This window comes from Rattus norvegicus, chromosome 9 (assembly GCF_036323735.1).
Source record: "Rattus norvegicus strain BN/NHsdMcwi chromosome 9, GRCr8, whole genome shotgun sequence".
Taxonomy (NCBI): domain Eukaryota; kingdom Metazoa; phylum Chordata; class Mammalia; order Rodentia; family Muridae; genus Rattus; species Rattus norvegicus.
Window position 1 is genome coordinate 62,470,091 of NC_086027.1, and position 12,915 is coordinate 62,483,005.

The window sequence follows — 12,915 nt, forward strand, 5'->3', positions numbered from 1 at the left end:
AGGGATGTGGGCAGGGGTGGGCAGTGTTGGTGGTCTCTTCCGCTCTGCAGCCTCAGGAGTGCCCACCTGACCAGGCGGTTGGGTCTCTCTCTCACGGGGTCTGGGATCAGAGAGCTGCTGCAGGCCGGGATCCTCGGGTGTGGGACTTCTGGTAAACACAGGACGTGCCCGGTCCTAGAGGAATTCTGCCTCCGTGTGTCCCGAGCTCACCAGGCAGCTTTCTTGCAGCAGAAAAGTTGGTCTTACCTGTGGTCCCGAGGCTCAAGTTCGCTCGTGGGGTGCTGCCCACGGGCTCTCTGCAGCGGCAGCAACCAGGAAGATATGTGCCACCCCTTCCGGGAGCTTCAGTGCATCAGGGTTCCAGATGGCCTTTGGTGTTTTCCTCTGGCGTCTGAGATGTGTGTGCAGAGAGCAGTCTCTTCTGGTTTCCCAGGCTTGTCTGCCCCTCTGAAGGTTTAGCTCTCCCTCCCCTGGGATTTGGGTGCAGAGAACTGTTTATCCAGTCTGTTTCCTTCAGGTTCCAGCGGTGTCTCAGGCAGGGGTCCTGCCGCTCCTGGGCCCTCCCCCACGGGAGCCCAGAGGCCTTATACAGTTTCCTCTTGGGCAAGGGATGTGGGCAGGGGTGGGCAGTGTTGGTGGTCTCTTCTGCTCTGCATCCTCAGGAGTGCCCACCTGACCAGGCGGTTGGGTCTCTCTCTCACGGGGTCTAGATCGATCGATTCTTATCGCCCTGTACAAAGCTCAAGTCCAAGTGGATCAAGGACTTCTACATAAAACCAGATATACTCAAACTAATAGAAGAAAAAGTGGGGAAAAGCCTCGAATACATGGGCACTGGAAAAATTTTTCTGAACAGAACACCAATGGCTTATGCTCTAAGATCAAGAATCGACAAATGGGACCTCATAAAATTGCAAAGATTCTGTAAGGCAAACAACACTGTCATGAGGCCAAAATGGCAACCAACAGGTTGGGAAAAGATCTTTACCAATCCTACATCTAATAGAGGGCTAATATCCAATATATACAAAGAACTCAAGAAATTAGACCCCAGAGATTCCAATAACCCTAATAAAAATGGGGTGCAGAGCTAAACAAAGAATTCACAGCTGAGGAACGTCAAATGGCTGAGAAGCACCTAAAGAAATGTTCAACATCTTTAATCACAAGGGAAATGCAAATCAAAACAACCCTGATATTCCACCTCACACCAGTCAGAATGGCTAAGATCAAAAACTCCGGCAACAGCACATGCTGGCAAGGATGTAGAGAAAGAGGAACACTCTTCCATTGTTGGTGGGATTGCAGACTGGTACAACCATTCTGGAAATCAGTCTGGAGGTTCCTCAGAAAATTGGACATTGAACTGTCTGAGGATCCAGCAGTTCTCTTGGGCATATACCCAAAAGATGCTCCAACATATAACAAAGACACGTGCTCCACTATGTTCATAGCAGCCTTATTTATAATAGCCAGAAGCTGGAAAGAACCCAGATGCCCTTCAACAGAAATGGATACAGAAAATGAGGTACATCTACACAATGGAATACTACTCAGCTATCAAAAACAATGATTTTATGAAATTCATAGGCAAATGGATGGAACTGGAAAATATCATCCTGAGTGAGGTAACCCAATCACAGAACAACACATATGGTATGTACTCATTAATATGTGGATATTAGCCCAAATGCTCGAATTACCCTAGATGCACAGAACACATGAAACTCAAGAAGGATGACCAAAATGCAGATGCTTCACTCCTTCTTTAAAAGGGGAACAAGAATACCCTTGGCAGGGAACAGGGCAGCAAAGTTTAGAACAGAGGCTGAAGGAACACCCATTCAGAGCCTGACCCACATGTGGCCCATACATATATAGCCACCAAACTAGATAAGATGGATGAAGCAAAGAAGTGTAGGCTGACAGGAACCAGATGTAGATCTCTCCTGAGAGACACAGCCAGAATACAGCAAATACATAGGAGAATACCATCATTAAACCACTGAACTGAGAATGGGACCCCCTTTGAAGGAATCAGAGAAAGGAGTGAAAGAGCTTGAAGGGGCTCGAGACCCCATATGAACAACAATTCCAACCAACCTGAGCTTCCAGGGACTAAGCCACTACCCAAAGACTATACATGGACTGACCCTGGACTCCAACCTCATAGGTAGCAATGAATAGCCTATTAAGGGCACCAGTGGAAGGGGAAGCCCTTGGTCCTGCCATGACTGAACCCCCAGTGAACTAGACTGTTGGGGGGAGGGCGGCAATGGGGGGAGGATGGGGAGGGGAATACCAATATAGAAGGGGAGGGGAAGGGGTTAGGTGGATGTTGGCCTGGAAACCAGGAAAGGGAATAACATTTGAAATGTAAATAAGAAATACCCAATTTAATAAAGGTGGAAAAAAAAACTCATGAGACAACAGATGATGGCAAGGATATGGAGAGAGTGGAGCACTGCTCCATTGTTCGTGGGTTGCAAGCTGGTACTGGAAATCAATCTGGTGGTTACTCATAAAATCGCACACAGTATTACCTGAGAACTCAGCTATACCACTCCTGGGCATGCACCCAAAAGATACCCCAACATATAACAAAGACACATGCTCCACAATGTTCATAGCAGCCTTATTTATAATAGCCAGAAGCTGGAAAGAACCCAGATGCCCTTCAACAGAGGAATGGATACAGAAAATGTGGTACATTTACACAATGAAGTACTACTCAGCTATCAAAAACAATGACTTCATGAAATTCTTTTACTTTTTTATAATGCCTAAATATACTTCTTTTTTTCTCCCATTTTTAGTTAATTGGGTAATTCTTATTTACATTTCAAATGTTATTTCCTTTCCCAGTTTCCTGTCCATCAGCCCCCTAACTCCTCCCCCTCACCTTCTATTGGGGTGTTCCCCTCCCCATCCATCCCCCATTAGCGCCCCTCCCAACAATCCCCTACACTGGGGGTCCAACCTTGGCAGGACCAAGGGCTTCCCCTTTCACTGGTGCCCCAACAAGGGGTATTCTCCTCTCCTATGCAGTTGGAGCCCAGGGTCAGTCTTTCGGTAGTGGTTTAGTCTCTGGAGGTTCTGGTTGGTTGGTTGGCATTGTCGTTCTTATGGGGTCACAAGCCCCTTCACCGACTTCATGAAATTCTTAGGCAAATGGATGGAACTCAAAAATATCAGCCTGAGTGAGGTAACCCAAACACACAAAAAAATGTGTGGTGTGCACTCACTGATAAGCGGATACTAGCCCAAAAGCTTGAATTATCTAAGATGTAATCCACAGACCACATGAAGCTCAAGAAGGATGACCAAAGTGCAGATGCTTCAGTCCTTCTTAAAAGGAGGAACAAAAATATTCAAAGGAGGAGTTAAGGGGACAAAGTTTGGAGCAGAGACTGAAGGAATGGCCATTCAGAACCTGCCCCACCTGGGGATCCAGCCCATATACATACAGCCACCAAACCCAGGCAATATTGCTGATGCTAAGAAGTGCATGCTGATAGGAGCCTGATATAGCTGTCTCCTGAGAGGCTCTGCCAGAGCATAACAAATACAGGGGTTTGCTAGCAGCAAACCATTGAACTAAGAACGGGGTCCCCATTAGAGGAGAAAGGATTGAAGGAGCTGAAGGGGTTTGAAACCCCATAAAAACAACAATACCAACCAACCAGAGCTCCCAGGGACTAAACCACTACCTAAAGAGTATACATGGACTGACCCATGACTCCAGCTGCATATGTAGCAGAGGACGGACTTGTTGGGCACCAATGGAAGGAGAAGTCCTTGGTCTTGCCAAGGCTGGAACCCCCAGTGTAGGGAAATGTCAGGGTAGGGAGGTGGGAAGGGGTGGGTGGTGGGGGACCCTATGAGGGTATTCCCCCAAATAGGGAGGGGAAAGGGGATGGGATAGGGTCTTTATGGACAGGAAACCGGGAAAGGGGATAATATTTGAAATGCAAATAAAAAATATCCAATAAAAATTTTTTTAAAAAGAACAAATATATTCAGTAATTCAGCATTGGGAACAAATTTATAGTTTAAGTTACCATGAACAAGAAGAAAAGACTGAATGTGCATATATCTATAGGCAGGCCCGTGTGCACATAATACTTAATAAATACTAACCACAGGGACTGTGTCATAGAGAACTTTAGGATGTGATTCTGCAAGTTTCTTGGTCTTCCTGTTCCAGGAAGCTCCATCCAAAAACAATCCATGAATGTAAACACCTAAATAACAAAGAAAGAAATTAGCATTCAAAGATGCATGTGAGATTGCTGCCTGGGGAGAGCAGGCCAACAGAATGCCAGCCATAGCTTCTCAGGTTCCCCTCCTCTCTGCCTCCCTTTCCACTATTCAGTGCTCTCAATAAATTACTGAGTCACCTAGATGTAAGCAGCAATTTAGATAATAAGAACTGTGGGTAATGCGCCTAGAATCGAGGACTCTAACCAGTAAATAAGCTTCCAACAGCTTCTTCTGTCTGTCTCTCCCTCTCTTCATCTCTTTCTGTGTCCCTGTCTCTTTCGTTCACACACACACACACATTATCATTAGCTGTAAGTATCAGAATGAAATATAATGAAATATATAACAGTAGAGAATACAAATAACAGGGATTTGAAAAGGTATGGGTTTTTTTTTTATTAACTTGAGTATTTCTTTTTTTTTTTTTTTTTTGGTTCTTTTTTTCGGAGCTGGGGACCGAACCCAGGGCCTTGCGCTTCCTAGGTAAGTGCTCTACCACTGAGCTAAATCCCCAGCCCCGAGTATTTCTTATATACATTTCGAGTGTTATTCCCTTTCCCGGTTTCCGGGCAAACTTCCCCTCCCCCCTCCCCTTACTTATGGATGTTCCCCTCCCCACCCTGCCCCCATTGCCGCCCTCCCCCCAACAGTCTAGTTCACTGGGGGTTCAGTCTTAGCAGGACCCAGGGCTTCCCCTTCCACTGGTGCTCTTACTAGGATATTCATTGCTACCTATGAGGTCAGAGTACAAGGTCAGTCCATGTATAGTCTTTAGGTAGTGGCTTAGTCCCTGGAAGCTCTGGTTGCTTGGTATTGTTGTACATATGGGGTCTCGAGCCCCTTCAAGTTCTTCCAGTTCTTTCTCTGATTCCTTCAACGGGGGTCCTATTCTCAGTTCAGTAGTTTGCTGCTGGCATTCGCCTCTGTATTTGCTGTATTCTGGCTGTGTCTCTCAGGAGCGATCTACATCCTGCTCCTGTCAGCCTGCACTTCTTTGCTTCATCCATCTTGTCTATTTGGGTAGCTGTATATGTATGGGCCACATGTGGGGCAGGCTCTGAAGGTGTTCCTTCAGTCTCTGTTTTAATCTTTGCCTCTCTATTCCCTGCCAAGGGTATTCTTGTTCCCCTTTTAAAGAAGGAGTGAAGCATTCACATTTTGATCATCCGTCTTGAGTTTCATGTGTTCTAGGCATCTAGGGTAATTCAAGCATTTGGGCTAATAGCCACTTATCAATGAGTGCATACCATGTTTGTCTTTCTGTGATTGGGTTGCCTCACTCAGGATGATATTTTCCAGTTCCAACCATTTGCCTACGAATTTCATAAAGTCATTGTTTTTGATAGCTGAGTAATAGTCCATTGTGTAGATGAACCACATTTTCTGTATCCGTTCCTCTGTTGAAGGGCATCTGGGTTCTTTCCAGCTTCTGGCTGTTATAAATAAGGCTGCGATGAACATAGTGGAGCACGTGTCTTTTTTTATATGTTGAGGCATCTTTTGGGTATATGCCCAAGAAAGGTATAGCTGGATCCTCAGGCAGTTCAATGTCCAATTTTCTGAGGAACCTCCAGACTGATTTCCAGAATGGTTGTATCAGTCTGCAACCCCACCAACAATGGAGGAGTGTTCCTCTTTCTCCACATCCTCGCCAGCATCTGCTGTCACCTGAGTTTTTGATCTTAGCCATTCTCACTGGTGTGAGGTGAAATCTCAGGGTTGTTTTGATTTGCATTTCCCTTATGACTAAAGATGTTGAACATTTCTTTAGGTGTTTCTCAGCCATTCGGCATTCCTCAGCTGTGAATTCTTTGTTTAGCTCTGAACCCCATTTTTTAATAGGGTTATTTGTTTCCCTGCGGTCTAACTTCTTGAGTTCTTTGTATATTTTGGATATAAGGAGTGCTGTAGACCTGTTTTCCTATTTTCTTCCAGCCTGTTATGAGGATAGAATGTTCTGCTTTCGGGCGTGTAGTTTTTCCTCTCAACAGGTCTTCAGCTGTTCCTGTGGGCCTGTGTCTTGAGTTCACCAGGCAGGTCACTTGCAACAGAAAAGTTGTTCTTACCTGTGTTCCCGAGGCTCAAGTTCGGTCTCAGGGTGCTGCCCACGAGCTCTCTGCGGCGGCAGCAACCAGGGAGATATGCGCTGCCGTTTCCCAGAGCTTCAGTGCACCAGGGTTCCAGATGGCGTTTGGTGTTTTCCTCTGGCGTCCGAGATGTGTGTGCAGAGAGCAGTCTCTTCTGGTTTCCCAGGCATGTCTGCCTCTCTGAAGGTTTAACTCTCCCTCCCATGGGATTTGGGTGCAGAGAACTGTTTATCTGGTCTGTTCCTTCAGGTTCTGGCGGTGTCTCAGGCACAGGGGTCCTGCCGCTCCTGGGCCCTCCCCCACGGGAACCCAGAGGCCTTATACAGTTTCCTCCTGGGCCAGGGATGTGGGCAGGGGTGGTCAGTGTTGGTGGTCTCTTCCGCTCTGTAGCCTCAGGAGTGCCCACCTGACCAGGCGGTGAGGTCTCTCTCCCTCGGGGTCTGGGAGCAGAGAGCTGCTGCGGGCCGGGATCCGCGGGTATGGGACTCCCGGTAAACACAGGAGGTGCCCGGTCCTCAAAAGGTATGGTTTTTAAAAGACTCTTTTCTCTTGATTCCCCAAGGCCAACAAAGGTTATAGATGATTAGCCTGTGTGCTGCTAATCTGACATATGATAATTCTTTTATCTAAGTACGCATGATTTCTAATTTACTCAATTTTGGAGGTGCAGAGAAGTGCACCTTTTACCTACGTCCATCTATTTGCGTTCTTCGTTCTATGCTTCATGGTTTGTTTCAGGGTATTACGTACATGATTACTTGTTGACAGGCTGAGAAGATAAGCAAAGGTGCCCTGCTTTTGTCTGGTGCACAGACACAACCCAGCTCACCCTGCCGCTGCACTTACCATCCTCAGGAGCATTTTTATATTCCTTGTCATCCATCACTTCATAGTCAAACCCAAGAAGATCAATTGGAATCGTGAATTTTCTTGCATAGTTCTGCTGTGCACCAGTCAGGAAGGCTTGTGTGAAGAAGAAGCCAGAAAGCCAGAAGACTGGAGGAGGACCAACCTCATACCATTGCTATAGTGGATCCAGACAAAAGTGATATAGCATTAGTTATAAGTTTCCAATGCAATATCGATGAAATGGATCTCCAAACATGACTATTACTTTTAAAGCAAACTAGCAAATGAGATTCGATGAACATCCAGGCATACTCTTAAGTTTGAAAATGGAAGTATTTGGTTCTGACTCAACATTAGCTCCATTACACTAGCTTGGGAATTATAATGCGTGAAATACATGAAATATAGATGTCTGTGTTATGCATATCCAGTGGTTTCTCCAGAAACCCTACATACTACTGTAAACATGCTACACGTTGTTTGAAACCATGTCCTGCTACACAGAAGGATAGATCTCCATAAAGTCTGGTCATATGGTAATATTCACACCATTTTTCTAATTAATTAGCCATTACCTAGTAGAATATTTTCTTGGAAGTTTTTCTTCCTACTTTACTAAAATAGTATGAAATTCAACATTTTACAACAGAAACACAGTATATAAGAGAACACGAGCAAGCAGGGTAGTGAATGTTTATGGTATTTAGAAATTTAACCACCCTTTAATTCTGTATTTATTTCACAGGTTTTGATGATGAGCTGCTGAACAACCAATGACTGAATAGCAAATTACAGAAGCCTTTCTGGAAAAATGAATTCAGATCCTTTACTCAAGAAGAGCCCACAGTTCAACCTCAGTTCCCAAGAGCCACCCTGGTCCTTTAGTATCTGACTCTGGTGGTACTTCAGGGAGGCTGTACTATGGAAGGGGAACTGTCTAGTTTATTCCTGCAGGAAATTCCTCAATGTTTTTGTTTTGTTTGTTTAAAGATTGTACCTGGCCTGGAATTTACTGTATAGCCCAGATAGTAATATAAGTTGGTCTTTAACTTGAGAGTGATCTTCCTGCCTCAAATGGTAAGATTTCAATATGAACCACCATGTCAGACTTCCCCATAGGTTCATGTCATACACATCTATGTAATTAATTGCTTTTTCTGTACAGTGAAGCATCAATTGGCAGATAACTAGGAGTAAGGATTCTACCCACTCAACATACTTAGGAAAAATAACCATGAAGGGAGGTCATTGCTGTTTTGGACTGAGAAGGCAGAGCTAGTTGGTTGCTGGGCAGTGAAGTTGGGCAATGAAGAAAGAGCTCCCCTCTTTACAAGCTTGTCTGGCTTTCTAAGATGATCTGCTACTGAGCTCTATGTAATGCTAAATAGTTCATGGAGAGTCAGCATGCTGGAAGTCTCTCTCTCTAAAGGCTGTCATCTACTTGAATGTCAAACTTCACAAATCTTCCTACTTAAGATGCAGAATATAGAATATATTCTGTCTATATATAATTCATATATATATATATACATATATATATATATGATATGTTATTGAATAGAGGTCATTTGTGCCTTGAATACTCAGGACTGTGCAGTACCATTCTCTGCACATTCAGCATTCTAGTGAAGAAAGTGAAGCCAGAGGGAGTTAGTTGGACAGCAGTGTGCATATGGAAAAATTCACCTGCAGGAATTTTAGTCTTGCGAGGAAGTCATTCACATAGCTGCCAAGTGGCTTCAAGCTGGGGTAGGATTTACCCATCCACATCCCTGGAATTTTGACATTCAGGATGCTGCTGACCACTTCCTCCAGCTCTGTAGACATCACAACGAGTCCCTGAAACACAACAGAAAACATGACAGACAGTCGACTTGGCCATGGAGGCTGATCTTTTAAAGCTTTCTTCACATTGTCTTTGTTAACAAAAGGAAGGTTTGTTTGAATTTGTAAAGAAGGCATAGAGCTTTTCAAACCTTCCTTAGAAAAATAGTAATGGTTTCTCTAGCCAAATTTTAGTGGAAAAATCTTTTTTTTTAAAGATTTATATGAGTACACTATAGCTGTCTTCTGACACACCAGAAAAGGGCATCAGATTCCATTACAGATGGTTGTGAGCCACCATGTGGTTGCTGGGATTTGAACTCAGGACCTCTGGAAGAGCAGTTGGTGCTCTTAACCACTGAGCCATCTCTCCAGCCCCCATGGAAAAATCTTAACCAATACACAGCTATTCCATAGCTACTGGATCACAGTCTACTTTTCATTCAATTTACCTGCCCATTAAAGGCAAGTTAGTATAGGTCCTTAGCCTAGATTCTTTTTTTTTTAATCAGGATCAAGTGAAGTTTTTATTGTAATACATTATGTGTCAAACACCACCATGCTATATGAAGTCCTATTTCTTTTTTTTAAATCTTTATTAACTTGAGTATTTCTTATTTCTTATTTACATTTTGATTGTTATTCCCCTTCCCGGTTTCCGGGCCAACATCCCCCTAACCCCTCAACCTCCCCTTCTATATGGGCTTCCCCTCCCCATCCTACCCCCATTACCACCCTACCCCTGAACTGAGAACGGGACCCCCTTTGAAGGAATCAGAGAAAGGACTGAAAGAGCTTGAAGGGGCTTGAGACCCCATATGAACAACAATGCCAACCAACCAGAGCTTCCAGGGACTAAGCCACTACCCAAAGACTATACATGGACTGACCCTGGGCTCCAACCTCATAGGTAGCAATGAATAGCCTAGTAAGAGCACCAGTGGAAGGGGAAGCCCCAAGTCACAGTGACAGATATAAAACTAGAAAGTCAAAGCAGTCTGAAATTCAGTTACCCTTGTTATGTTTTACATAACCCCCATGTGTGGATGCTGAAGCCCTGAGGCTTTTCAAATCCTTGCCTTAGAAAATTTAGCAAAAAGTAACTTGAAACAATCAGTCCATTTTTTGTTACCAATAAAGTTTAATTTTTAAGTTAATGTTTATTTACTTTTTGATCTTGCGTTTGGGCCACATTTTATTAGACATTTCTGCTTTAAAAAAAAAGTAGAACTAACTTGAAGATTTTAGAGTAAATTCTCTGGATTAAATGAACATATTTTATTTGCCTTTTTGATGACACCCTCCCCCACACTCCAGTGAAACAGCAGAGATTCAGGACTCTGCCTGTTTTAAGGCATAAGTCTAGAAAGTCCAAACAGAAACAGAGAAAGGAGTCATGACCACAGAGTGTGGGAGCTCAAAGGCACCCCTAATTGCCAACGCAGCGCTGGGGTTTTTTCAGTACTTTAATCGCAGTACTGAGGTTTGCACATGCTAAGCAAGTGCTATGCTGCTCTACACGCCGTCTGCCTCTCGATGCTTCTACAAGTCAGGGAAGATGGCTGTGCTAAAAGAAAAGAAATTTAAAACCTAGTTTACAAAGTAAATTCTTAGGTATCTTCCTCAAAGCAGCATACCCTCAGCCTTGAATGTAACCTGGGAATCCCAACAAATAAACATCAACAACAACAACAACAACAACAACAAAACAAAACCAAAAACAATTGCCAACATTTCCCAAACAAGGACAGCTTGTGGAGCTGAGGTCAGTTCTCATACTGGAACCAAACATTAAATGAACGCTGGCTTGGAAGCACAGACCCCTAGGCCTCTTTTCTTTTCAGGTCCCCCAATATTTGAAGCTACTTTTGATCTTCTAGGTAAGAAGCAGAAAGAGCTAAGTCAGGAGAAACACCTGATGCCGATGCTGGTTTTTGCCCAACAATCCAGCTAAGAGCATGCCGCAGTGAGGACCATGGCCAACCGTCATCGGGGTCATTACACTGTCCTCTGCTCATGTCCTAGTCCCAGAAAGAGCAGACAACTAGACATTGTGTAGAAACACGGTACAGGAGGCTTCCAACAGTGGTCTTCAGCTCAGCATTCAGTTCTTAAACACAAAGAGGCCTACAGATAGGCATTCCTTGTGTCATTTTGGTAACCTCTCCTGTTAACTCACTGGGATAGACTATTCCTGCTACACACCTCAGACCTACTGTGCTCTCCTGCCCACCTATTCATCACAAGTAAAGATTTCCTTACCTAAATTTTTAAAATATTTCAGATTTGGGAATTTTTGTATGTATCTAATAAGATATTGGGGTAAGGCTCAAATCTAAGCAAAATATTATTTATATTCAATATAGGCCTTATATAATAGCTAGAGGTATTTTCACATAACATTTTCAGTGTTCCTACATTTTGACTGTTAGGGCTAATATGTAATTTTCCATGTGTAGGGCCACTTCTGCAGTTGGGAGTTTGGAACACTTTATATCAGATATGCTCAACCTATAAGAACAGTAACTTAGAGTCTTGTTCTTTCCCCATTTTCTTGGTCATTTCTGTTGAATTTTTAAGATAATGACTGTGGCTTTCAGTACTTCTATTAGATGTTTATTGTGTATTTCACTAAATTCATGTAGTTTTTTCTTTTCAGAGAGATAGATATATGTGTTCTGTTGTTGGTTCATTATGATTTAATGGAAATTATGCTTAATTTTTCCATATTTGTTTTTAATGCATAATTTCTCCCTTCTCTCTCCTCCCTCTAAACCCTCCTATATATCCCTCTTCACTCTTTCAAATTAATGGCCTCTTTTTACATTATATATGGTTACGAGTATATACTCATATTTATATACATATATATTCCCAAAAACAACATGTCTGTATGATGTTACTTGTGCATATGTTTTCAGGATAACCATTTGGTATTGGATAACCAATTGGTGGGCTCTTTACATTTAAATTTTCACTGATTTTTTTCTCTAGGTAGTACATTGCTGTTGAACTTATATGGAAATTGCACATTAGTTTTTGGTTATTCATTTCTAGGTTAATTACACTATAATCACAGACTGCACTGTGATAATGCCTTTCTCTTATAGACTTGTGCTGCTGCTACATGGTGAATGCTTCCAGAGCCTCCGTATGAACTTGCATAATGAATGGCACCTTCATCAGACTCAGGGTTCAGAACACCACTGGGCCATTTTATAAATGGGTTGTTCAGTCCTTCCGTGCCCCACTCTTCCCCTCCCTGCTGCCTATGTTTTATATTTCTTTTTTCTGGCATTGAACTTATAAGACATCCTCTTCCTTGTTTAAGAGAAATAATTTACTTATTTTTAATCTATCTCAATTAAATGATTTAAAATCAAACCTAAGCAAAGTAGTATGATTTTCCTGGAGTATACTGCTAACCGAATTCCATAAATTCTGTCAAAAAATTCCTTTCATTTAATACTCAACCTATGAAAATACTGCAATATAACATCTCATTTAAAAAACAGGGACTGGGTTCTTAAAAGAGATTCACTAAACGTCACTAAAGTGAGAGAACGCTGAGAACTGTTGCTGAAAAGAGACTCCTGAACACAGGTGGAAACTTGGCCCTGCTGTGGCCTGGACCTGAAGGTCACACTGTGGGGACCACTGACAGTGCTGGGACTTTGCCTGCTCGTTCTTTACAATGGTAAATTAAAACTATCACAAGTGGGATAATTACACTATACTTCGTAAAATCATGTCTTTGTTGTTAGGAAGTGTATCATGAGTTGTTAAGAGAAAAGTGATACCATGTAAACAAGTTAATTTCAAATAATTCATTAAATGTTTGCATGTATGCTTCTATGAAAGAGGAAAGGAGAGAGCCAACGTAAGGAGAAGG

The 12,915-nt window shown here is 43.0% G+C and overlaps 1 protein-coding gene across 3 annotated transcripts in view; it reads right to left on the bottom strand.

Annotated features, from left to right (window-relative positions):
• Dnah7 (dynein, axonemal, heavy chain 7) overlaps positions 1 to 12,915 on the bottom strand; it is a 305,667-nt gene that overhangs the window by 15,253 nt on the left and 277,499 nt on the right. For all 3 annotated transcript variants that reach the window (XM_039084571.2, XM_039084570.2, NM_001419550.1), the window contains 3 exons: positions 8,886 to 9,038; positions 7,197 to 7,374; positions 4,141 to 4,244 (listed from right to left, as the gene is read on the bottom strand). In XM_039084571.2, the coding sequence (XP_038940499.1) occupies positions 4,141 to 4,244; positions 7,197 to 7,374; positions 8,886 to 9,038 (435 nt within the window). The remainder of the gene's footprint in view (positions 1 to 4,140; positions 4,245 to 7,196; positions 7,375 to 8,885; positions 9,039 to 12,915) is intronic.